We start from the raw sequence: 27,323 nt of genomic DNA, 5'->3' as shown, positions 1-27,323 counted from the left end.
GGGTGCGCGCGCGCGCGCGGCAGCGGCTTCACTTCTCTCCGGGCAGCGGGGGCAGGAGCGGCGGCGGTGGGAGAGGCAGCGGCCGCCGCTGCTGCTCGGCAGAGACGGCAAAGGGGRGAGGAAGCCGAGAGCCAGGAGCGCGGGGGAGCGGGCTCATGACTCAGTGAGTGGCTGCAGCCCCTTGCCAGCCCCGCGCCCGGCCGGAGTCSGGGCGACCGCGACGGATTGTCCCGCAGCCCGTGCCCGGCACCAGCGAGAGAGAGACCTGCGCTCGCCTGCAGGTAGCAGCGGCTTTCCCCCCGTCCCTCCCGGGGTACACCTACCTCTGCCCCGGCTGAGCTCCCCGTCTGCCTCCCCTCCCCCCGCCGGGCTCCTACTCCCCCGTCGCTCGCCATGCCTCCCCCACGGTAGAACCCTCTCCCCCACGATTATCTGCGACCCTCGGTCTCTATCTTTATCCTTCATCTTCCCTCCCCTCTCCGCATCCCCCTGGCGCTGCCTGGTACCCCCTTCCCCCCCTTGTCATCCTCGCCCGTGCCCTTTCTTAGCAACCGTCCGGGCCGCCCCCCCGCCGCCCCCGGCCACCTCGGCATCTCTGCCGACGCTCCCCGCTCCCCCAGGCTCCGTCCAGCCTCCATTGCTCCTCAGCACCCCCACACCCTTTCAGCAACTCTTCCGTGTCCATTTGTCCTGCTCGCCCTGGTCGGGCGGGAGCAGCGTCCACCCCCGCTCCCCCACCCCTCTGGCCCTGCTCCGCATGGTCCCCGCGGCTCTCGCTGTGCCCCTGGGTCGCTCAAGCACCGGGGTACCCCCTGCCCCCCACCACCATCGAGCTCCCCGGGATGCGCTATCCTTCCCCCCCCCGCCGCAGCGGTGGGCACGCCGGGCTGGAGCCCGTCGGGAAGGGCACTACCCCCCCGGAGCGCCCCGAGGAGCCCCGCAGCCCTTCCCTCATGTGCCCCCGACGTTTTCTTTTCGCAGTCTCTCCTCCTCTCCTCGGTTGTCTCCTACTTCTCGCCCTGGCCCGGCCGCCGCCCGGCCGGCCGTGGGAGTGCGGGGTGTGTGCTGTTCTGGGGATGCTCAGGGCCCCCACCCGCTCCCGTACGGCGGGGCTTCCCGACGGGAGATTCTCGCGTGTGCCCACCCGGGGCCGTCCTGCCCCGTCCCATCCCCCCGGGTGCCCCTCTCAGTGGCTGACCCTCCCCGGCAACAAACGAGGCTCTTTCTGCCTCCTGTCCTGCGATGTTGTGGTCGTTTTGCCCTTTATGGTTTCTAATGAAGATGAAGTAAGGCGGCTGCTGCCGTTGCTGCTCGTAGTGGACCCTGCAGAAATACTCAATTTATCTTGGCTTATAGGAAATTACGACCGCTTTAGAAAGACATCATCACTAGCTCTGCCGCCCTTGGGACCCATCTGCACATTGCCAGGATCTTGCTGTCCCTGACTGGTGTATTTTTTTTTTTTTTTTTTTTTTTTTTTTTTTTTTTTTGTTTTTGTAATTGTTGTTGCGGTTTTGTTTTTTTATTTTGTTTTTATTTTGAGGCGGAAGGGGAAGGAAGGTGCCAGTGACTATATTTGACAAAAGCAAAAACATTTTGGACACTCTTCACTTTGAATTGATAGTTGTAGTTACACTTGTAATCTGTCTCAGAGCTGATTCATCTCACGTTAAGGGAGAGACTTTTAAGTCCCCCTTCACTCCTTCCTCTGTCCCCTCTGCTCATTTTTCTCTGCACAACAGCAGGGAGGTTAGCAACCCTCGTCTGAATGTAGAACAGCCTGGCTGCCAGAACCTGGACATCGTGTGTCTTCCCTCTTGCYCTGTGTGACAGTTGCAAACACACTTATGGCTCTTTGGATTCAAGGAGTACCTTGTATTTCTGTCAGTAACGTTAGAGCCAGTAAAATATTTTCTTCACAATGTTATCCTCTCAGTTGATTTCTTTTTCCCCATTCTCTTACTTGTTTGTATGTCTTTGAAGTTTGACCCTGTTTGACATGTCTTAGTTTCAATCCCCTTAAAATGTGCTTTTTATCGCAATATTGAACATCCYTTGAACAAAACTTCCTAAAATTGCAGATATTGTGAGGAGAGGGAATAGAAGGCYGGGATGTCAGAAAGGGGGGCAGGGAGAAAAGGAGAAAGGGGAAAAAATTAAAACAACACCCCCCCCCCCGCCCCAAAGAAACTAGCCAGACATCAAATGATAGATTTAAGCATTTTCTTCTTGTAAATGCTGGCATTACACGTTACAGTAATTATATGCTCTGGGCTACTGTTACAGTATTTGTCTGCTGGATCGTAACCTGAACTTCTAAAGTGAATACAGTTGTTTTTTGGATAATAGTAATATTTATAGCTAAGATTATTCATAGCAGATGKCCTATGCATATAAGCATTATTAAATATGCTTTTAGCTTTCTGGCTTGCTKTGTTAAAACCTATGTACATTGTGAAGAGAGAATTTTTTCTCTTTAAAATTAGATGTATTAAGCAAAGTTCAGAAGTAAAATCTATGGCAAATAAAGGCCAACAAAAGTGTTATAGAAAGAGATGAGGCTGTATTTTAACTTTATGTAGAATCAAAGAAAATGGGTGCTTACTATCAAAATTGCATTACAGTTATTAAACACATATTTTGACTTGTCAGAATGTGATACTTTTGTTGTTTATTACCTCTAAGTGTTCTGCTGCTTTTACCTTGAAATTGACAAGCAGAATTTAAATACCTGAAAATCAACCTGGGTAAATTTACAAACTATGCTAARTATATTGCTGTAGCTGTACCAGAGGAGAAATTGTTCTCTAAGAATGGACAATTGCTGTATTTTAATTTTAGGGCAGAAACTGTGCATTATTTCAGTTACACAGCACCTAATCTGCTCATTAAAGTATTTATATATATTTATATATGGAAATATTTTTTGCTGTTATAAAATAAAAATGCAGCTTAAAGTGATTAAGGGAAACTGTAGTCAAATCTACCACATGGTATTGCTTGCTATTTCTTTTAATGTCTAAACATTTTGAGGGGATGCCGTACTTCCAGAATGCTATTTCAGTATGCTTCACAAATTTGACAAAAGAGGCCTAATTTCTCCTGAAGTTAGTTGCATGTGTCAATAATGCCTGAAGAGATTATTYCTTCTACTCCATAGTGTGTCTTATTTGATAGAAGTAGATTTTGGTAGGGGTTTTTCAGTATAGGAGTAAATATATTTTTACTCTGTAACTGGAACACTTACGCCTTTTTAAAAAGCATCCTTTTCAACATAACCCTGTTGGCATTGATATTAATTTACTTTTCCTTTGCTGTCTCTTTCCATAAATATGTACAGGGAGATGAACTTTGTTTAATCCACAGAATGAGCATGGTTGAATCTGAGCCTGAAATCTCATTATTCTCCCTTGAGCGAGTCTTAGAACATGTAATAGTCAAGGTGAATAGTTTTGTTCTTAATTTTGATGATGTCTGTACATAGGTAAGAGGAAAAGCGAGTCAAAGTTCACAGCAATTTAAAACTGTGTATGAAAGAGCAAATTCTTGATTCAGACAGATTTGATCAGAAAACCACTCAGATATATGGGGATTGCGGGGGTGTAAGCAAGTAATGTTTGGGCCTGTGTGGTTTTTATTAAAAATCTCTAGAGGAACATATATAACATAGGTATATAAACCTATGGAGTTAAAGGAARAACCTGGGTTTCARTTTGGTTTTGTTTTGATTTGGTTTGGGTTTTGTTGGTTTGGGTTTTTATTGTTTTTTAAAATCAGTCAGTGCCACCACTTATGCTAATTCAGTAGGAGTTTTTCATGGACATCTGCCCTTTATTAGAACAGTTTGAGAGTTTGAGAAGTCATGACAGCTGTAACAGTGGGCTTGTAATTCTTCATCTGTCGGCATATTGTTATRCTATTTAAAATGAAGGAAGAAATTAAAATAGCTAACTAGTATCAGAAGTGTGTGAATAAAGCATTAACTTGACTTCTGAAATATATTGAGATTTCTTGCTGCTTGTGTTCTCTGACAGGTTTGTTGCCTGAATGAAATGTCAGGAAAAACTTCCATATTTCCTCTCCAGCACACTTACTGTTTTAATAAATACAAACAGTCCTGTGTTAGAGCTTTGTAGTCTGTGTTTCCATCAAGTATGCCAAGATGTGGATWTTGTAATGTGGAAACCCACATTGTAGACTTGGGATGAGCCCTCAGATTTATTTCATATGGGGCAACAGAGAGTCCTAAGATAGTAGTAACTCTCAGTTTTTAACAAACTATGGTAGATTTGATCTGGTAACATAGTGATGGGACTCGTGGTATTGATGAGTGGTCAAAAAATGAAATTCACAGTGAATAATTTTATACTTTCAGGATTACATTTCCCACTTAACTTCAATAACTTCTGGTTTTCATATATATATATGAGGGTTTTGTAAGGGTGTTGGTTGGTTTGGTTTTTTTTTTCTTTTTTGGTGTTTTGCTTGTGGGTTGGTTGGTTTTTTTGGGGCTGGGGGTGGTATAGGTTTTAAAATTGCCATCTCCTGAATTATTGTTAAGATGCTTGTGGCAAAACTCTTCAGTACAAGGATTATTTAACTACTGTGACATTAGCATTAAGACAAAGACATAAAACCCATGTGTTCTTTCCTTAAAGCACAGGGATTTTTTGTAAGAAATACAATTGGGCAGTTTCTTCTCAAAAAGCTAACTTTACTTGTTTGTCTTTGTTCAGTGCAGCATCTGCCATGTCTACAGAGGGGCAGAGAGTGGATGATAGTCCAAGCACTAGTGGAGGCAGCTCTGATGGAGATCAGCGTGAAGGTGTTCAGCAGGAACAAGAAAGGGAGCAAGTTCAACCCAAGAAAAAAGAGGGCAAAATATCAAGCAAAACAGCTGCTAAATTGTCAACTAGTGCTAAAAGGTACAGTGTTTTTTCCTGGTTGTTTGTTTTCCTTTCTCTTCTTTCAGCTGACTATCAGATGCATGTATTCACTCAGTATATTAATTTTCTGATTGTTTTATTATAACACTGCCACATCAGTTTAATGGCCTTTTGAGACCGGTCACAATAATGAGGCCTGTATACTTTTTCCTTTCTTTGTCAKTTTGCCTTTTCACATGGTTTTAATAGTTGCTTGCATGATAAAAGCTGACATTTTTTTATTGCTAATAAAACTCAGACAGTTTTGTAGCCTTATAAAATATATCTCTGTGTATGTATGACTGATGTTGAAACTTGTCAGTGTAACTTACAGTTAATTAACCATAAACATTTCAGACAGTTCAGTAACTCAGCATGTTAGGGCTACTGTAATACCTRTTGCGGTGAAGTACTGCTTTTTCTCTTCCCAGATGGTCAGGTCAGAAATACTTGAGTGAACAACAAATGCCTGTTGGTTTCATTACTTTAAAATGTGATCTGTTTTAATACCCATTTCTTTTCCTTCCTTTTTCTGCTTGAGATGAAAGGTTGGTTTGTAGAACAGCTATTTAAATTATTCTATGCTATCATGTCCATCTCCAGATAACGATTGTCTTGCTCAGACCAGACAGAAGGAATTTACAGCTTAGTGTTACTTTGCTGGTACACATAGTGGGGTTAGCCTGGGCAAATGGGATTATGGTGATTCAAGTTAAAAAGCACTCATAAAATAATCTGACAAGAGACAATTCTGCACACTGTCCTGATGCAGAACTCCCAGATTTTGTTTCTTTGCTAATCCAAGGCTGTGTAAACTGTAAGAGAAAACACTGGAGTCGTACTCCTGGGGTAAAGGARAAGCATTGAGCCCCTACTGCCATRATTTRTAACGTGTGCATGCAGTCAGAGTCCGTAAATAGCAGTATATAAATGTGTATACATCTCTTCAGGATTCAAGTCTTTGTTTTGCCTTAATCTGTCTCTTACCAATTACATTAGTTCAGAAAAAGATCTGTCTTTCCAGTGAGATACTATCATGCTTTCCTTCTGCTATAGATAGCTTCGTTACAACTAGTTTTTTATTTTTCATTCCCTGGAGAAATACTTTCTGGACACCCGTTCTTCCTCTGACACTATTAGGAGATTAACTGATCATATTGCTAGAATGGTCAGAAAATGGCCAGTAAAACTGGCCAGAATGGCCAGTAAAACTTCCCTGTGTTTCCTTTGATGACAAAAAAGGAAAAAAGCCCAACCTAGCTTTCGCTACAAATCGTGGTGTTATTCATGTAGTTAATCCTCACAGCCAGTATGGTTTCTGGTGTTCTYCTCTTTTCGTCTGTTTCCTGCTATTATTATTTTTTTTAATATTAGGAATATTGGATTAGTCATGACTTTTAAGGTTGTAAAAAGAGTTTCCAGCATCTTTAGAAACAATCTGTGTATTCTGAACTTTGTACAATGCCTGGTGTAATGATCCTACAATTCTGACAAGAGCCTGTGGACACTATCCTATTAAAAAATTAATAATGGTATGTCAGAAATTGGTCTATTAATCTTAGCTTTGTATCTTCAAAGCTTAGAGCTTTTATCAACAAGCATTTTACAGCGATAAAATTACTTAAACCTTTTAAAGTTTAATCATATCTGCTTATGGTTCTGCTGAAACTAATTATGCCATCAGTTGCTGACATCGGTACATTTGCCAGTTAGACTCTAAAGCCAGTTTCACATGTGTAGTAATATTGATTGTACATTTTAGAAATATACATTTGATTATATGTTTTAAAAACTGACATGATTTACAACCGTTCTGTAGGTATGTGTACAGTATTTTTGAAAATATGTATTTTAGGAGTGCTGGTTGTCATAGCACACTCTGGAAGGATTACTGAAACAGTTTTTATAGTAACAGGGTTTTTTATTAATATCGTGAGATTTTTTGTTTTTAAGTATTCAGGAGTTTGTCATTGTGTTAGAATTGGGAATGTACCTCCTCTAATCTGGCCACGTTTTCATATTACGGGTTTTGTTTCTTTGCTTTTTAATTAAAATCAGTAYTGTCTCAAGAAAAGTAAATCAGAAATTAAAGTAGAGGCTAAAAAGGAGTAGCATGAAGGAAGGAAAAATGTCTTAGACTCCTCAATGTGTAGTAAGTATTACAGAAGCTGTAAAAAATATCTTCATAGTAATATTGTTATTTTAGCTCATTAGAAATGAGAAATAGTGCAGGATTAATAAGCCTTAACTTTGGTACCTTTATTATAGTGAAAGGAGTTARCTGCTAAAATCTGTCAAATGCTCAAACAACAGAGTGTAATGCAGTTGTGGCTTTGGCCAAGATTCCTTAATTCCTGTTAAAAGCATCGAACATCAGGAGGTTCGCTGGAGCTAAAGTCACAGGCTACAGACTAGATTCTAACCTGAGTTTGGAAATCAGATTTTCTCACTTGGAAAGTTTTTTCATACCTATGGAATTGTAGTCAATTGTAGTCAATGTTAATTGCATTGTGATAGCTACTGTGTACGTTGGTATAGAATGAAGGTTTTCTGCATCTCTATTTGGAAGGCTCCTGTTTTGATTTTCATTTGTATGTTCATGTCATCAGTTAGATTTAAAGAACTTTCAGTGGCATGAGGTTTTCTATAAATCAAGATTTAGCAGTTTGCTGACTTTTGCTTGTGTAACAGTAAACTACTCCTGTGTCTTATATGTGAATATACTATTCATGCAGCTTATCTGCTTTCCGAAGTGATCTGATTACAGAGGTTATATGAAACCACTTAAATTTTTATTTGAGTAAGATTTTTGGTATTCAGATACGGAGTTTCTTCGGTTAGCATTGGTGTGGATGGCATCAAGAAGGCAGAATGCCATCACACGCTGTCCTTCTCAGTTAATGCTCTAGGACTGGCTGCTGTACAGGTGTAATAGCTTACAGCATATGTCGTGCAGTGTACCGGTCCTTCAATTTTCCTCACCCAGAGGGCATCACCTTAAATAGCAACCTTTCTTACCCAACATGTCAAGATTGAGAAACTCACTGCATATCACAATTACAGTTCAGACACGGAATTGAATTGCTGTCCTTGAAAACAGCAGGCATCTTGTTACCTCTTAAGTAGCRAATCTTAGCATGACCTTTGGATTGAGAGAAGTGTAACCATTCTTGGCTGACATAGTAGCTCGACAAATAAATACATTGTTTTGCTTGGCTCCTGAAGTTGCTGGTTGAACATCTGTCAACCTTYGTGTCCAGTCCTGACATTTTTTAATAAATATCTGTGCCTGCAATGAATCGTGAACTGTACAACTTTAGTTGTAATCTTTTTATTATTCAAAAAAGTTGCAGCCTTGAGGAGCAAATAAGTGATAATTTAAATTGGATCGAGATTAAGCAAAGTAAACCTGAGCGGTTTTCCCTACCCCCCCCTCCACCCTTTTTTTTTTTTTTTTTTTTTTTTTTTTTTTTTTTTTTTTTTCTTTTTTCTTTTTTTTTTTTTTTTTTCCAGCTGGTTTATCACAGCACTACTTTTAAGGAATCTTGAAATTATATTTAGTGTGTTGAATATGGCGGAAAAATATGGAGTGTTTTTTCTTTTTTTAAAAGAAGTATCCTTGTCTTTATCCATCATTTAACAGTAGGTGAGAATATTTCTTCTCCCCCAGTATAAATTTAGCCACCTTCAGATCAATTTCCTGCTCAGTCACAATTTATTTGGTATTGAAATATATACCAGTGATTGCGTTTTTAAGTATTTTCTAAGTAGTATGTTCTTCACTATAGGGTATTGATTCTTCTAGCTTTTATGGATAGAAAGGCATGTAGTTTAGAAAAGTGGATGTGGTAAAAATAGCTTAAGATGTCATATAGTCCTTTATTTTATTTCTTTTCCTATAAATAATGTTGGGAAATCCTCTAACATCTTCACTTCTCTGTTAGCTTTAGAGAACTTTTAACTGTTGCAYGGAGGAAAGGCTTGGTACAGTAGCAAATATGTGTCTGTGAGAATTAATAACATTTGAAATCCACAGTGTACTTTAATGTTTCTGAATTTACGAGTAGATTAACCTTTGCGCTATTACTGGGAGGCAACTGTGTTTGTTCTTTTTTGTTAGTAAAATGGAGGGGAAAAATATTTATTTATGTGTATGTATRTATATATTTGAGAGAGAAGAGTCAGATGATTTCTCAAAGACCAAACAAAGAGTATCAGATCTGACACTGCAAATTAAATGCCTGTATGTGCAGCCCAGGGCATTGATTGCTAGCAAGGGCCTCACCCCCTGCCATCACCCCATTGCCCAGTGTGTAGTAAACCATAATGTCATTAGTTGAAATATAAACTGGATATATATATATATATATATATATATATATATATAATGGTTTTAATTTAGAGGGTTTTTCCTCTTTGACATAGCTAAACATAGCTGTTACTGAGGCAGAAAATCCAAAGAAACAGATGCCAGAAAGGACCCTGAGAAAAATGTTTTGTTGCCAGAGGCCGCATATTCTCGCGGTGAATCCTCTGTGGTCAGCAGAGGAAATGAGGCTCGTCCTCTCCTGTGGCAGATTSTGAGGGCAGCTCGATGGAGATGTGCAGCGAGTGCCAGAGCATGTGCAGACAAAGGCCAGCTTGCACACTGGAGGTCTCTATCAGTGCAAGGCTCTCTGGGATTCTGTCCGATGATTTAATTGTAACGTTGAATGCTGTGACATGTGAACAAGCAATTGCGTGTCAGCTGTTCTACAGAAACTGTTTATGAATGAGCTCTCAGCATGAATGCGAGGTAAATTAAGGTTGCAACAAAAGAAATGTAAGGTGTATAAATTAATTTTAGTTTGGGACACCGCAGAGTAGGAAAAAAAACCATGGACAGCTTGCTGAGGAGCAATTGATAGACAGTACTGCATTATAAGTTTACCTTGTTTGTATAAAAATAATCATGAATGAATATCTCTCTATCTTAGATRTTTGCAAGAGCAGTCATGTCTTTTAAACATTGTTAGGCAGTGCCATCTGATAAATTTTTATGTCTTGAAGCAGAAAGGTGGTTTGTCCATGTCTGCTCGATCACTGAGTATCTTAATAAAGGGCCTTTTTAGTGCTCTTGGCATTAGAAGTTTTGGGTTGAASTAGAACAGATGGAGAAAATGAGAAACCCTTTTATTTTCAGAATGTAAGGAACGTGGGTTAGGATTTAGGAGGAAGAATGTAAAATTTTTGATCTAGGACTGAAGTTGTTGAAGTTGTCAATCCCTTCTTGCCGTGCCTCATACTCACTGAAATGCCATGAAATATTAGCTGCTTTTACTAATACATGTAAAGCAAAAGAATGATCTCTGACTCTATAATAAAGTGCAATGCCATCACTCTCTAACTTCACAAAAGGCTGAAAAATGACAACAACTCATAAACCACAAAATTGAAGCTTCCATGCAACCTAGGTTTTCCATAGTTTGAATTTGTGGTAGTGTAAATTTCAAAATCAYGGCAGAAGCTTGTAATATACAGAAGAAATMTTTTAAGCATTCCCACAGTTACAAGATCTCTCTTCTTAAAGTTGTGAATTGTTAGGATTGTTTAAAAGGAGTAACTTTTTTAAAACAACATGTTTGTTGTGATTAACATTCACCAGTTAAAAAAAAAGTAGTGAGTTTCAGTGTTATAACAATGATTTTGTGCTTGATTAAGCAGACTATACCTGTATTTTTATAAGAAAGGTATGATGTTTATTGGAGGAATTCTATGTGTTGGAGATGCTTTTTCTACTCATTGAGCTGCTTGTAAGTAAAGATCACGTTGCTCTCCCTCCACAGAAGAAACTCTGTGTGTTTGTAGGGTGCATACACCCAGCTGTGGCAGAGATCAGGTATTCAAGGGCTTGACTTGAATGTATCAGCCTGGGAATATCCAGAAATCCTTGACAACAAAGTTGCTCTCCCTGGAGTTAAAACTCTGGCAGGATGCCTGTAATGTCTTTATTGGTGACCTAGAGGACATGGCAGATTGCAGTTCTAGTTTTTCACATGACACCAAGCTGGATGGGACTAGTTGGTACATGCAGGAGCATTTTTATATATATGTTGATATACCTGAATGYTTATTTTGATAAGCCATTTGCTTTGCCTGTATTTATATGCATAGAAGATAGAAGAAAATCCAAGCATCTGGAAGAGTATTTTYATCTTTTCAGTGATATCATCAGGTCTTAATAAATGATTATTACCTCTGACTACAAATCTTGCCCACGTATGTCCTAATTATTTCAGAAGGTGAATGATAAAGGCTTGAGTTTCTGGTTCAGGCCAGTTCTACTGCTGTTGGTTCATTTATTCATTATAGCCGTAAAATCAATTCATAGTGGCATAAGGGGAATTTTGATAGTGGCTGTGAGACTCCTTAACATGCAGGATTGTGTTTGGATTGTAACATTATATAAARATTTAAATTGCTCGTTTTTACATTATATATGCCAATATACCCGAATGCTTATTTTGATAAGTCAGTTTCTTTACGTGTATTTATATGCAAAATGGGTAGGTCAGGCCTGAACCTTTGGCTTGCAGCTTGAGCACCTACATCAGGAATTTGAGTGATATTATTGTGTTCTTTTTTTAGTGTAGGGAATAAGAGGAGTAGCAATCCGCTCTGTGCATGAAATCTTGTGAAGGAGAGGGCAAGAAGCAAATACTGAGAATATACTGAATTTGTTTTTCTTTTCCTTCCTCCTTCTAAATGTTCATATTTTTGTGCTGAAGTAGCCTGGGGGAAAAAAAAAAAAGTCTTGGACATAGTTTATAGGGAAGGTGGCCTTCACAGTCCTGCTTATGGCATCATACTCTGGCAAGTCTTTGGGAATTGTAAACTCCTACAAGTTCCTTTGGGAACTCTGTATCCTATTCTGTGTACTTAAATTTCTTCAGTCTCTTCAGAGGCCAAGATACTGGCTCTCCTGCAGATGCTGGTGAARGGGAAAAGAGCCCCTGTTGCCAGCTGTGGCAGAGATCAGGTATTCAAGGACTTGTCTGGGAAGCATCAGCCGAGGAATATCCAGAAATCCTTAACAAGCAAGTTGCTGTCCCTGGAGGAGGAACTCTGGCAGGATGCCTGTAATGCCTTTATTGGTGACCTGGAGGATATGGCAGAGCGCAGTGTGGAGTTTTCAGATGACAAGCAGTTTGTACGTGCAGGGGCAAGGCTCAGAGGGAGCTCGCCAGGCTGCAGGACAGGGTGACAGGGAACTCATGGAGGTCACCAAGGACAAATGAACACTGTGTACATCAGGAGGGCTTACCCCCTTGCACAGATGTTTACTGGGGACCTTCTCTGCTCAGAAGGACRTGGGAGCCTTGGCAGACAGCAAGCTCAGTGTGAGGCAGTGACAATGGCTGGCTGCCTTCTGGGAGCTATTAACAGGAGCATAGTCCATAGACAGATGAAAGAGATTTATCCCCTTTACTCAGCTCTCATTAGACTGCATCTGGCATAACATTTACCCAATTGTGTCCCCTCAGTAAAAAGAAGGCAGGTATCGGAGCAAGTCCAGCTACAGATCCCCAGGCTAAGCAGGGAGCTGGAGCACTTCCCTTTGGGGGAACCTGGTATCAGCCCCCCARTATGGTTGTGAAGCCCAATATGGGCTTATTCTGGGCAATTATCCTTTGAGATTGGGGGGTTTTACCCTGCCAGCAGAATACACATTAAGAAGCTAAATATTCTGGAAGACAAGAACTATGAGACATATAGTCAGAGGGGAAACAGAGAATGAAGGTATAGGAAACATTTAGTAATTGTGTAAGTGAGMAAAGGAACTGAGAATCCTGACCTATCGAAAAAGTGTGATTTTCTAGGTGACTGCTCATGGCATTTGTCCTATATTGGAGGTTCATTTTTCAGAAAAGATTTGATTTTTACTTCTGCATGTTCTTGTGCAGTTTTGTGAAAAGTTACAGCATTCAGAAATTCTAAGAATTATATTTTGTAACTATTAATTGCTGTAGAAATGTTCACGAAGTGGAAAGGGACATATTGAAAAAAAGTCCTGATTATATCTTTCTTTTTCTCTTAAGAATTCAGAAAGAACTTGCAGAAATTACATTAGACCCTCCTCCRAACTGCAGGTAAGTTCACCTGKATTTTATTAATTTGGAATATGGAAATGAAATGTATGGAGCTGTGGAAATTGCATAGGGGACTGGAATAAATTTTAGCTATTCCTTTATGCTGATTATTTAGTAATTTTGCAATAAGAACTGATAGATAGTATATTGCCTACATGTCAGGAATTGATATGACATACTTTCTGGTAACCAAAGTAATGGCATGAATGGATGAATTCTATGATGCATTGAAAGATACAGGACAAATATCAAATCACCCTTCGTCTGMGATATTAAATCAATAGTATTTTGTTTGATTCTGTAAAATGTAATCTTGGTGGAAGTTGCTTGGTGTATTTGATTCCTTTTTCTTGCAAATTGTTAACACACTATGAGTATAATGGAGAAAGGACAATGTTATAGGCACAACCTGTTAGTAGTTTTCTGACTGTGTTTGTGGCAATCAATTGCAATATTCAGTGGACACTTACTGAATTAGAGTATATCATCATATAGACTTTCTGATAATGACTATGTGCTTGTTTTGGTTTAGGTTTTTTGTTTTGTTGCGGGTTTGTGTGGGTTTTTTTGTTTGTTTTGGTTTTTTGGTACTTTTGTTGAGTTTTTTTTTTTGTCGGTTGTGTTTACTTCTGGTTTGTTTAAAATTGGCTTTGAAATGAATGATGAGGTAGACCTTGAAACCCTCGCTGTCTGGTGGCTGGGGCTGTATACAGTTGTTTTCAGATGGCTGTCTCAGGSTTCTTATCTGTCAGCTTGACATATGGTCAGTGTTGGAGATGGGCCAGCATTGCTGTTTAAAGGAGTTCCTGCCACTGCACCTCTTGTGGTGAGAGGCTGAGCTCGGTGCAGAAGAATAGTTTCCACCCAGTCCTTCCAGCCCATTTCAACTGATGTGGTTAGCAGGTTTCATTCTGGTAATGCACTAAAGARAAAGATTGATAGAAATAGCTGATTGCATGCAGCTTTTATAATGAATCCCAGTATGYTTCAGTATCGAATTAACTAAGCAACTGGTAGTAAAAATGACAGTCAACTTTATTGTTCTGGCCTCTCGACAAAAGTATGTGTAAGGAAATATTCTAACAAGGTTTGATGTGGTTGTGCTGGATCTCAAAGATAWAAGTCAAGTGGCTGTGTACCMAAGCGCTGCTCAGTGAAGTAGCCTYGCAATAATGGTATTCAAAGAGTATTTCAGTCAATTAGGACGAACAGTTTTTTGCTAGATAAAACATTTTAATAGCTAAGCTGTTCTGTCATGCTTACGACTGTGTGCGAGTCTTCAATCACATCAAAGCTGTTTCATGTGGCAGATTTTACTTCGGTGTTGATGACTGATGCCTATTAGTGGATTGATCTGCTGAGATGAATATGAAACTTCAGTCTGTTGTAGAAGAATGCTTAAGTCTTTGAACTGAGAGGAAAAGGCTTACAGTTTTTACAGCAGTGTCATTTTTTCTGGTTGTCTGAAGCCTTCTCTTTATAACAAAGCAGTTGTTTCAGTATACAAGATACTATTACATTTGATTTTTTTTTTTGTTAGCAAGTGTAAAGTAAGCATAGGCTGTCTTAGTGAAAAGCCCTTTGGTGACTTGCAATTTGAAAAAAAACAAGTGAGCTGRGTTTGCTGAATTATTTACACTAATGATAAAATAGCAATAAAGTGCACTCCATGATGCTGTTTTGCAAAATCACAAAATTACATCTAACTTCATGTGTCTGCTGCTTTAGCACAGTTCTTAAGATGCAGAATTACTTCATGTTGTGATCTTGATAGATAACCATTAGTAACTTTACTATTAGCAAATATGCTTTTATAGTCAATACAGAATCACTTCATTTAGTTTTATGCTTTGTTGACATAGTCTAAACAGTGTTTTCATTTGGACTTCCATCTATTTTCTATTATAGTTAAACATTACAAAATAAATACATCAACCAGGCATGGTTCTTCAGAATAATGAAGAAAACTGAGCTATTGTACAGTATATCTTACCCTAAAGCATTGATACATCTTTTGTTGTTTTTAGTGAAATTTAGGTCATTGTTAAAAGACATGTTCGATTTTTCTATTAAAAAACCCAATCATATTTCATAAAGAAAAGTTCATTCCAGATGTAGTCCACTTGAAATGGTTGTGATTCCATCCTGCCTTCACTGTGTGTGTTCTTTCATTATATGAAATAAATCATGACTGGGGAATAGGAATGTGATAATTCTCAAAACTCARTGTCATAAAAGACTTGAAGAAAGCTGTACTCTTGAATAATACTGTCTTAAGCAGCTACTTAGGAAGTTCTGATAGGAAGRCTACTGAGCTGATTTGGGACTCAGGTGGAATATTGCATAATTTGCAAAGCTTTCCATTAACTTCAGCAGGCCAAAKCTTTAGACTTCTCCCACTCAGGAAATAAAAACCCAAATGGAATCATCTCTGTAGCACAGTAGCACCCCTCAATCTCATGGTAGGCTACACAGTCCCTATGAGCTCCAAGGCAGCTGCAGCTTCCACTGCTGCAGCTTCCACTGCTGCAGCAGCTGAGACGTGAACATTTCCCTCATCTCACTCCCATGAAGAGAATAGATTGTATAATCTTCATGTGTATCTGGAAGACAAAATAAGTCTTGCTCCCAAATGTGTCCTGGAATTGGCAGATTATCACTGCTGGGACTTGCWGCATCTTTCCAAAACTGTGGAAAGCTGTGAGTTTCAGAGTTCCAAAAAAAATCTGTCACTTCTGGCTTTGAAAGAAGATGTAATAATGTGCGAAATAAGAGTTGTCTGCCTCCCTCGGTGCTCATATTCTATAGTTTGAGTACTGGGCAATGGACAGTCTGCCAGGCTCCACAAACTTTGGCTTCTTCCTTGAGAATGGATAATGTTCTAAGTGTAAAAAAAGTCAGGCTGAGGATGAGGGTTGTGGGAGTTGAGCAGTGTAATCATTGCTATTTTTGGAGGAAGGCATGTCATAAAAAAGCCTGTYATACTTCACATTTAACAGAAAGAACTGGATGGTTTTCAGTATGTGTTTGTCCCTTCCCTCCCCCTGTTTTACTTYTGTATTGAGCTGAATTTACTGTCAAGGACAGTCCTGAATTCGAAGCAGGTACGTTTATGTTTCAAATCTGCAGCATTGTGAAATTTCAATTTGTCAGGAGACATTATACCTAAATTGTAGACATTTACCACTCTTATCTTTTTTTTCCCTCTCATTGAAATATCAAATCTTGATTGCTAGAAATGGCACACATATTATACTTCTGAGTAGTGCAGAATATAGCTTTTCTCACAGGTGATAAAATCCTCATATTTAAGTGTCATTTTCCTATATTGCCTTGCTGAAAGAGGGGAAGAGTTGGAAATTCTTGTAGCTAAAATAATGCCTTTTCAAACTTTCCCATATTTTGGGCTGCATTGTGTATAAGACAAAAGATTTCATAGAATACAACTTGATGTATACCATTTCTCTACTCACTGCCAAGAGAACAACATCTCTGCGGCAACTTATACCAAATACTTACAAGGGAAAATGATTTTTGGAAAGTATTTGAAGTATTTTTAGCTTCTTTCAATGTGAACTTAGCAGCTGGAAACAAGGAGAGCCAGCATGAAGTGAATAGCAGCTCTCTGTGGACGCCACTTGGAGCAACTGCTCAAAATTTTCTTATTAAGTCAATGATATTGCCTGTCTTCCCCTTCAAGTTTCTTTTGGTGTTCTCTAGTGTACTTTTCACCATTCTTCTCTTTTCTATGTATTTACTGCAATTTGTTATGTTTTTTGCATTTCATTTATTTTAGCTTATAGCAATATGGGTAATGTTTGAGGCTCAGAAATATGCTGTAAAGGATTGTGCAGCTTAGTCGGCAAATTTACTCTCATTCCAAAACAATCAGTTTTAAACCCTGTGTGTAGTCTTGTCTCTTCCATTTGTTTGGAATCATTACATTAATTCCATGCTTTTTATACTGTCTGGAAAATTCATAAGCAACCAATCTATGTGATTCTAGTATTTTGCTTGTAAAAAGTGTTTTTCTTGTGAAAAGCAATCACACTGATAAAACAGTTCTTTTTGGGATGATATTAACAAGGTGGAATGGCAAATTTTTTAATTTAGCTTAGGGAGAGAGGTCAGTGTGCCTCATGGATATATCCTGAGCTATTAATGACTGTATGGAGTCCAATATTTCTGTTTAATAGTGCATAGACTCAGTTTTTGCTGAAACTCCAAGGAACTGTGTGAATTTCAGCAATTTCAGTTACTGTTCTCAGGGCCACCTGTTTAAACTCCTACCTAGTGCTGGTTTAARGAGATGGCACGAGTGTCAGGAGGAGAAAACAAATATGAGCACAATATCAGGGAAGGACTGTGAGGGAGAAGATGGTCGGCCTTGCTCTAAAATGCAGAGGGAAAGAAGTGAAGGGACCTGGAGCAGCAGGTACAGCAAGTATCCACCCTGCAATTGTGCTCAGTGATTTTGATTGTTTGACTAAGGAGGCATCAGTCTGTTGCCAGAGGCACATGGCTGTGATGCATGTGATGCTAATGTGTGAGCAGGATGAAAAGCAGTAAGAAGTGCTTTCTCTGAACATTTTTCTTTGCAAACATTTCCAGCCTGAATTCAGGCTCCCTTGCCATTGTGTTATTCATGGAATTTACCTTCTGYCTGTATAGGCTTATTTTGATCTGCTAGTCCTCTATAACCTTCTCACAAAAAAAAATGTGACACAGAACATTGCGTATACCTTTGCCTGGTCTCTTCAGAATTTACAGCAAATAGCAAAACTTAATCAAAAAGATAAGCATAGAAGTGGCTGATACTGGGTRCAGGATCCTGTTGGTTTTAAATCCATGATGTTTCAACAACTGAGGATAAGGATGGCTGAAAAATTTATTTGAGTACTCACTCCAACTGCTKTACTTTTTAGTTCCTTTCTGCTTCCAAAGCAGCAAGAAACATGTCCTGAAGATATGCAAGTTAACAATCRCACTGGGATTATATTTTATAACAGCAACCATACTGTATTTTATCACTTGAATTAGATTTCCTGTTTTTTAAACTGGTGGTTTTTAGATTTATTACCTTGGTACCTTGAAGTGCCTTGGATGGAATGTGTCAGGTTACTTACTAATTTGTAATCTTTTCATTCCTTTAATTATTTTCTTTTAAGATAGTGCAGAACCATAATTTGTGCTTTAAGCTCTGAAGTATGTAACTATATTAAGACATTTATTTGAAAATATCTGTTTATTTTCACTATAAAAGTGACCTTTCAATGTCATATCGTTTACAAAGCATTTGTTTTTCAAAAATAACACAGATGTTTCTTTTCATGGGTCTTCCATGTGCCAAGATGCAGTGTACTTGGAAGGCCCTCTAAAATATAGCTGATATTTTTAGTGATCTGATATCCTTGAAAACCTATGTTTGATATGAAAAATTTTTAGAGAGCACTGACCTTTTTTTGCATTGAATAAACTGAGTTTTGAATATGTGCTTGACTTAATTTCTGCTTGTGGTTGTGGGGTGATTTTGGGATTGATTGCATGCAACACTCAAAAGCTTCAGGATGTATTGTGGCCATTGGTGGCTTGAAACGTTAGCAACTTTGGTGAAGGCGGGAGAGGAAATAAAAAAAGAAAAGGCAGTAAARGGAACCTGCCTCTGGCTGCCTGCCAGGTCTGGCAGCTTCACTCACTGATGACGATGTAAGGAACAGTCTGACAACACCCATTAATACCTCCCAGCATAACAATACCTGCACATGATTTCTGCCAGTTCTCCCAGTTTTTGAATGATGACAGCTTCTCCCCGAGGAGGAGGAGGAGAAAAGAGAAACCAGTGTTAGTGAGGAATAAGAGTGCTCCAGCAAGTGCTGTGTGAGTGCAGGTTTGGAAGGTCAGGGAGATGCCAGAGCACGTCCTATGGCACAGCAGAAGCAGGGAAATGAGATTGGGGCATAAGGAGGGGTCATGATGATCACACATTCCTTGAAGCAGGAAAGGGCAGAAAAGCGCTCAAAAAGCRGCCTGTGATGGACATGGGAGGGTTTCTTGATATTTGCAATGTACTTAAAAGGTGACTAAAGCTCCAGTTTAAATTGTGTGTTGRGGAAGGTGGTGTGAAGAACTGTAACAAGGGTAAAGTGAAACACTTTGATGCTTTTAGTGGTGTGGGAAATTCTGAACAGGGAAATTGTCTTCCAGCAGTTTCATATTGAGTTGCAGCTGGTCTTTTAAAGTCAGTCTCCTACGGTGTATGAGAGCAACCCCTAATGCTTTCAGCTCCAGAATTTTCAGACCACCTTTCATAGACATTTCTTTTGCCTTCTCCTAAATAGCTACACAAAGGTGTTGGTTTGGGCTGGGAATTTTTTTGTTTGTTCTGTTTTTTGTTTTTCTTGTGTGAGCCAGAATTTGATCTAAATTATAAAACTTGATATTTTATATACATGTTTTTGATATATTGCCTCAATACACATAAAACACCCAAACATGCACAAAAAAAAAAAAACAAACCCTAAATAAGTGTGTTAAATAAACAATCCTTGCTTGCCAGCAAGGGAAGGAAAACCACCTTGACTGAGACTCTACATYATTACTAGGATGGAATATAACATTTCAAAGAAGTATTCAACTGTGTAGATTTAAAATGTAGTTAGCTATTTCTTTGGGGTTTTTTTTCCTATTTTTTTCCTAGAATTAAACTAATGTCTAGTATGAAAACTCTGTAAAGAACAATTTCTTTACAGAAATTTGMTAGAGGAGAATTATTTGAAAGTGTGACTGTAGCAGGTACTATTGCACTGAACAAGCAGACACTGCTATTTCATGATAATCCTAAAAAAAACATGCTTTTATTAGCAGCTCATTACCCTTTGGTAATTTACTCATAATTGAATAAGTGAGGGAAATGAAGATATTTTGTCTGTTGTTTGGGACTGACAGCATTATAAATAAATAAAGTATTTGTTTTTTTAAACAAATAGTATGATCTCCTAAGCACCTAAACTCTTGTTTTCAGTAACCCACATTTGAGCAGGATTTGAATTCTGCTCCTCTCTGTAATATTTAAATCCTTTTAAAGAAAACTTTAAAAGAGCATCTAAAAATTAATGCTATTTCCTGCATGCTAATGTGCATCAGTTACTGGTTTCAGAGAAAAAAATAGTTCCCCTCTCCTTTGAAATCCATTTAAAAAATCAGTCTTTCTCAGTTCCAGTACCACAACTGTACAGCTTTTTAACAGCTATTAACTTTCAGTGCACTTTAATTTTGGGGGTATGGTTTGTTTGTTTGTTTTAGCTTTTTGTTGTTGCTGGTTTTGTTTGGGGTTTTTTTGCATAATCATGTCAGTCTAAGGCAATTCTGTAATKATTCTTTTGCTCTTGGTATATATGGAATATGTGCAGATTACCAATTAATAGACTGAACTTAATGAAATTGTTTTCCAAAATCTGGCAGAAAAGCTGCAGTTCAGGACTAAAAAGTCATGAACTAGTAACAGAMCCTGCTTTGCAGCACTTTGGAAACAAACTAAGAAATTGATCTGGGTGCTGCTTTCTTGGTGTGCAATAAAACTTATTTATGCTGTAGTTACACATTTGCAGCTTTGTTACAAGCTTTTTGGGGTATCTAATTGGCTTCAGCTTTGAATCATATCATAAACATGCCAAATGTTACTAATTACSATTAAGATATCTACTTGAAATAATATTTGTTTTCATTTTCTCTGACAATTTATTTTTTTCTTTTATTTACATGCCTTTAATTTTTCATTTTAACAGTTCTTGCAACACTTTAATTTATTTTTGTTTCAAGGCTGTGGAATTGGATTAAACAGGGTTTTTAAATACTTCCATGTTTCTTGGAAAGAAGCCAGTTACTGTGTATTGGCTTAATAGAAACCATGCTCAGCAGTGCCTCACATATGGCAGCTCGTGTTTGTGTGGTAAGGCATTATGTATTTTAAATATTACCTTTTATGCCATAGTCAGATTTATGCCAGAATCTGAAGTTTCCTCTGATTAATGTTAACATTCTGKTTTTTTTAGGGAGAAATGAGTAGTCAAATACTTAATTTACTGTCTTCTTGGCACAAAAGCCATATTTATGTGGCCTTTATTAACTTGAGATGCATACTGTGCCTACAGAAGGCTATAGGTGAGTGATAATATGCTTTCATGACACTTGTAGCCTTTTAATGTTGTAAATATTGTGCAGGCCAAGATGGTGATTCTGTAGCTAAGACTGAAATATAAGGGTTTGTGTTCAATTTAGTAGATTGAGTTATATTTGAAGAATGAGCTGTACACGGTTACAGCAATTACTCTTGGAGTAACGACACAGCTGACAACTTAAACTTCAAATTTATAAAGTTTTTTTCTGGTTTGGGAGTTATTGTTGTTTTGGGGTTTTTAATTATTTGTATCTTACTGTAATTTTTATGGAATTTGGAGCTTTGATAGCCTCTAAGAATTTTAAAGCTTTTAAATGCATTTATTGTGAATTATCTTGCTGTTGGCAGTCTTTTTGTACAAAATTCAGCAGTGGGTTTATAGTGGAATTTCTTTATCAGAAAATAATGTTGTTATTCAGTGGAGAAATAGTGAATAATCTCATTCTTTCCAAATGATTGCCTCATTTTTAGTACACATTGGTTTTTGAGGGAAGAGAGCTTTTTATTTCTGCAAGATTAGCTGATGTTTGATTTAACTTTCGTTTGGTAGGTATGGACAGTCAACACCACTGAATATGCACATCATAAATCTAATAGAGATTTTTATCCTTTGTATTATAACTTTAAAATTGTCAAAGGAAATTCTATTCTTTCTATGACAGCAGTGCAGCTTCCTCTGCATACATCATAATTCTGTGGATAATGTATAAAGCCTGTGGCAACCTGTAGATTTTACACTTTAGGGTATTTTAATTCAAACGTGGTTTTAATTTTAAGTGGCTTTGTTTTATTACAATAGTTTATGATTAGTCTGTTCCCACATAAGAAGGCAGTATTTAGGATTTTGAACTTCTGAGCTAAGTAGATAAATATTTTTTTTAAATATAATAAAATATGCTTGGGATAACTATATGGTGTCAACTGTATGTTTATTTTACCATAGTTGTGATCCAGAGAATTTTAAAATTCTGTGCAGTCTCATTATTTGTAACTTAGGTAGCCTAAACAGGATAAATATATGTATTGTGAACAAAAAAYATGCCTACAAAAAAACATGCCTAAAAGCATGCCTACAAAATTAGCCATGTTATAACACTTCCAGAGAAGATGGGTGGAATGTAACACAATTAATTTTCAGATAAGTCTAGGATTGAAAAGTTAGATGTGTGCCTAATATGCAATTTCAGATTTGTTGATATAAATAATTGATTGCTAAGCTCATAGCTGTGGCATTTTGGGGCTTCAAACCAGGGATTAAAAAAGCCTTCTAAATTTAGGGCTTGCAGCCAGCATGGATTCGTAGGAATGCTGGTTTCAGAATCGCTATGGTAAACAGAGTTTACCAGGTTTTGCAGCAGCATGAAGTAACCATGGTTGGCATTCATCAAAGGTTCTAGGTTAAATTGTTGTGTGGAGTTAACTGGGCTTGAGTGTTCCACAGAATTCTGGGTGAGTCTCTAGTATGAAAATGGACCTTCCCATTATTTCAGATTTTGCTGGATAGCTTGAAAAGCAAGGCATTCATGACTAAACCTTTTTTGGGAGTGTCTGGCTTTTGATTAAAGGAGAAAAGTTAGCCTTGCTCCATATTATTTTGGAGTATGTTCATTATTCTGCAGCAGGTGTCATGGGACACACTTGGGCTTGCTCATTYAAAATACTTTGTGGTAGTGCACTTTTTGGCACTGTGGCTTCTTGWATCTCCTGCATACAACCTGCCACATTGCCAAAAACAATCGCTGGAGTCACTTCGTGCCACGGGTACAAAGAGCAGGTTCTTTGCCTCCCTTTCCTGAGGTTCTTGTATGAGATGTGCTGTCGTTTGGCTCAGAGGAAACAGTCGGCTCTGGTGGGGGTAAAAACCCAGCACCCGAGGTGCCCTTCGACATAATTGGCTGTTTGTTTATTTGTGTTCTGTTTCACATGAAATAAGACCTGTCAGTCTGTAAAACTATTTCTAAAAGAGGGCTTGCTTCCCTGCCATGTCTTATTCACAGCAATGTCCTGTTGGTAGCAGCAAGAACAGTAAAGCACTTTGACACACAGTGTGCACATTACAAAAATGAAGTGTCATATCAAAAATGGCTGTAAACATTTTCACAGTCACTTGTCATTGCACGTTTGAAGGTGGGAAATTTTTAGAGAAGATGACTCAATTTTCTTTTTTCACTGCATGTCCAGGCTGCCTAGAAGGGAAGAAGTATTTACTTAGTGTGGRATTTCAGTGGGCTGTTGTGGGCACAACTACTACAATTCCAGTTGTCTTGAGTACATTCCTCAATAATCTATCAATGCAGTGATTAAGCATCACGCAAGAGCACTATTTTGAATTTTGATCCAGCATTAACCAAGTTAATTTGGAGCTTTTTTTTTGTTGTTACTTTTGTTTGTTTGTTTGTAAACTGTAGTATTAGAAGAATAAGACCAAGTGATCACAAGTATGATCACAAGTATGGGAAACTGTCCAGCTGGTAGGCATCACATAATCAACTCGAAAATCTCATTTGTGCCTGGAATTACTGTGGTGTAAATYAGATTTAAATTCATGAGTCAAGTATAATGGCCTTCTGCATCACAACCCTCCCTAAGTGATATTTAATTAATATTAAATATGTGTATATTTACTGTGAGTCTTTTGGCATACATGTGGGGTATATCTTCCACGGTAGCTACAAATACAGCCTCGAATGCCCACGATGTGGTGGCTGTAGGATGACGCATTTTGAAGGTGTTCTACAACAACCTGCTTGCTCCTCATTGAGCACAAATAGCTGAGGGATGACAGCTATCTCAGTTTCAGTAGAATCTTTATGATTTATGTGATAATGATAATTTTATTCTGCTGCCAGTACAGAGCACTTTGCAGACTGATATCAAGGTTAATTGTCACTTTGAGAAGAAGCGAAGCACAGTCTGCCAACCTGATGCTGTACTCATCTGAGAAAGATAATTCTTATTCAAGTAGTATTTAAATGAGCTCAAATGCTGATAAATACACAACCAAATTACTTCTTTTTTTTTCCCCCCTCTCATATTTATTCACTATGCTAAGGGATGAGGTCATCGCTGGGTATAAATATCACTAATGGACGCTGTAGTAMAAACATGCTGAGTATTTACAGAACTTACAAGGAGTGGGTTCCTCCTCCCCCCACGTGTGGGCTGAGGGGAAATGCTTCAATCTTGAGTTCCTCTTGTCAACACATCCTAATTCTTTTCTCTCTGCTCGTAGCAGTTGTGCTGTTACCTTGCATATGACTTCGTGTGGGCTGTGACCTGCCTTTACTGGCGCACCTGAGAGGTTKGCAGTCTGCGCCAGGACTTGCAAGTTCTAAGGGTTATTCCATGCTCCCTGTATCTCGTGGTGGTTTCAAAGATAACTTTTAATTGTTTCCCTCTGGGCTTGGGGAATTGTAAGCAGCTCGGCACCCAGAGGAACAGTGGAGAAACATGCAAATATTGCTGTAAATTAGAAGGTTGGATTTTTTTGTATTCTGGTAGCTGCACTGCTTTTTAAAGGAGATGGTCAGCTGTATGCAACGATGTAATTCTATATCCCAGAAAGCAATATGTCTGTCCCAAAATCTGGGATTGACATTGTTCAATTTTCATCCCCTTTCATCCTAGATCTTCAAAACTAAGACTTTACTGCAGATTTAAAAGGATTTCAATTTAATAGAATACATGCACTTCATTCCACCTGCTACCCCCCAAGAGGATTTCTTTTTACCTCCTGTGCTGTTTGAAAATTATTGGTTGCAGGGGTCTCTTAGCCTTGAGAATTTTTAGTTAATTTTGGTACAGCAGGAAGTATCTTTATACTTGCACTGCTCTTCTTTCTTGCACTGTCAAACTGACTTGTTCCTGATTCACGTAAAAACTTCTGATTTATGTTTAGTGATTTGTTTGTTGCTAATATTTCAGTGAAGTGGGTTCTGTTTGTTTGGGGTTTAAAAATATTCAGGATGTTAATTTGAAGCAATGTTGGACTAAATTAACTCATGTAATTCTATTAGACAGACTACATTATAAATATGMCAAAAATTTGCACAAAGCACAGTAAAATGATAGAATTGTTGCTTTTAAGGCTTCAAGAAGGAAAAATAAACTTGCCTTAGTGGTTTATGTCAAGGGAATGATTTTTGTCCATGACAGTTCATAAATTCCTGGGTAAGGTGTTTGCATAGTATTACTTTGTAGGAAGACAGTTTAGTATTTAACTGGCAAGAGGCCACTTGTTTKTTAATTCTGTTATTTCATATGCATTATAGTCCTGTGGCTAAGAAACATAAATGCTTAAATGGGTTGTTTTCAGTCCTAAACACTTCCATACATTCTTGTAACATTTTTAGATTCTGTATGGCTTAGTAGCTTTCCACATGACTAATGCAGATTTTAACAAGCAAAATGGAAAAGGGCCAACTCATAATTGCTAGTGCAGTGGCATAATCAGCCATACATGGTTTGTTTGTTATAGCTCAGCAACAGAAGAATGTTTYAAAGAGAAAACACGCGGAGATGATTAGTAAGTAACAAAGTGATGTGAGACTGTCCAACTCCAGAAGCCGTCTAGCTGGGTTATTAATTTACTTCAGGATATGCTTTCCTTTTTCTTATCATAAGGGGCACTGATAATGTCAGTGTTTTAGTAGCCATTTATGCTGAGTTATAAAAAAAATAACATATCAAAAGGGTTTTTTCCTTGGATTAATGGATGTGTTGTAGAAGTGTAGTGAATGCTACATGTTGTACAATTTACCGAACTGACTAGAGCTTGCTTAATGCAAATATGGAAARGGTAAAAATATCTGGCAGAAAGACAACTATTTTTAAACAATAAAATGTTTATCAGGTGGTTATCGAAGATACAGATAAGTAACTTCAGCGTTTATATTGTAGCAATTACAAAGGCTGCAAAATAGRCATTCTTTCTGGCTGTGAATCGATTGACATGAAGTGGAATTGGAAGTAGCAGTGCAGTGTCATAAGTAATGGAGAGAAGACTCAATTGCATAATAGTCCCTTTTCAATCTTATTTTGCTGAATTTGTKGGAAGCAAGTTTTAAAACAAAAAATAATACCAAAAGGAAACAAGAAATGTTTGTCTATTAAATAGAAGAAGGTAAATATGCTCTCTATATGTGGAGAGACCATRTTAGTATGATTTTCAAGCAGAAATGCCATTCAGTCCTAAAATTTCCACTGAGTTTACAGATTCATTTTGCCCACCATTTCACTCATCCTTTAGTGAAACATTTGGCTTGCAAGCCTTATGCTCTTCCAGCTTTTGCTATGTGTTCTTTCATACTCCTGATACAGTGACTTGAATCATCAGCTTTTTCTAAATATGCAGGCTACTAAAGCTGATGAATTGGTTGCGTTCTTTTTAAACTGATTTTAATTAAAATGTGTCCAGATAGATTTTTTTTAAATTCTTTAGTTTCTGTCTTATTTAGGGTTAAATTAAATCTATTGATTTTAAACTGAATCAATGTAAAGCTTGTTTCTAAGTGTTATTTCAACTTTTTGACTGTTTTAGCTAAAAGTAGTCTTAAATCATGTGTTGAAATCATCTTGAATATTTATATATAGGCCAGCCTTCAGCCTGATGTCCATTTTGCTTCTTTATTTCTTATTCTTCCTGAAGAAAAAAACACAGAAAGTCCAAAAAACTAAATAGTGTGTTGGGAAGGTGTTGGTAAATCATAGTTAACTTCTTCACTATTGCAAGTTTTATTGGTTTCAATGATTTCATTGGACAGGAAACTTATTTTAACCCAAAAGACATTTTTGAAAGCAAGATAAACATATATTGTACAACACAATTTTTGGTGGTATCTGCTGTGCAGCTTCTGTAAAGCGAAATTATGTAGAGAAGAGAAAATCCAGGGATCTCTCACCCAAGTTTAAACACTGAGATGGTGTAAAGAAGGTGAAGCCAGGCTGTTTCCAGATGTGCCCAGTGGCTGGGCAAGAGGCAGCAAGCACAAACTGAAACATAGGAGGCTCTGCCTGAACTTGAGAAAACACTTTTTTTTCACTGTGAGGTTGACCAAGTACTGGCACTGGTTGTCCAGGGAGGTTGTGGAGTCT

At 38.2% G+C, this 27,323-nt stretch overlaps 1 protein-coding gene across 2 annotated transcripts in view; it reads left to right on the top strand.

Annotated features, from left to right (window-relative positions):
• Window positions 1-7: 7 nt before the first annotated feature.
• The window catches only part of LOC130577672 (ubiquitin-conjugating enzyme E2 E2), a 198,172-nt gene continuing 170,856 nt past the window's right edge, over window positions 8-27,323 (top strand). The window contains exons 1-3 of one of the 2 annotated variants that reach the window (XM_057373205.1): window positions 8-281; window positions 4,742-4,925; window positions 13,004-13,054. In XM_057373205.1, the coding sequence (XP_057229188.1) occupies window positions 4,750-4,925; window positions 13,004-13,054 (227 nt within the window). In that variant the 5' untranslated portion in view covers window positions 8-281; window positions 4,742-4,749. Of the gene's footprint in view, window positions 282-4,736; window positions 4,926-13,003; window positions 13,055-27,323 lie in introns of both variants that reach the window. The other variant, XM_057373204.1, reaches the window with a different exon arrangement.

The sequence above is a fragment of the Malurus melanocephalus genome, unplaced genomic scaffold, assembly GCF_030028575.1.
Source record: "Malurus melanocephalus ecotype Western Australia unplaced genomic scaffold, MMel_1.1 scaffold_189, whole genome shotgun sequence".
Lineage (NCBI taxonomy): Eukaryota > Metazoa > Chordata > Aves > Passeriformes > Maluridae > Malurus > Malurus melanocephalus.
Note: the sequence above shows the minus strand (reverse complement) of the source record. Positions and strands in the feature narration are given on the sequence as shown.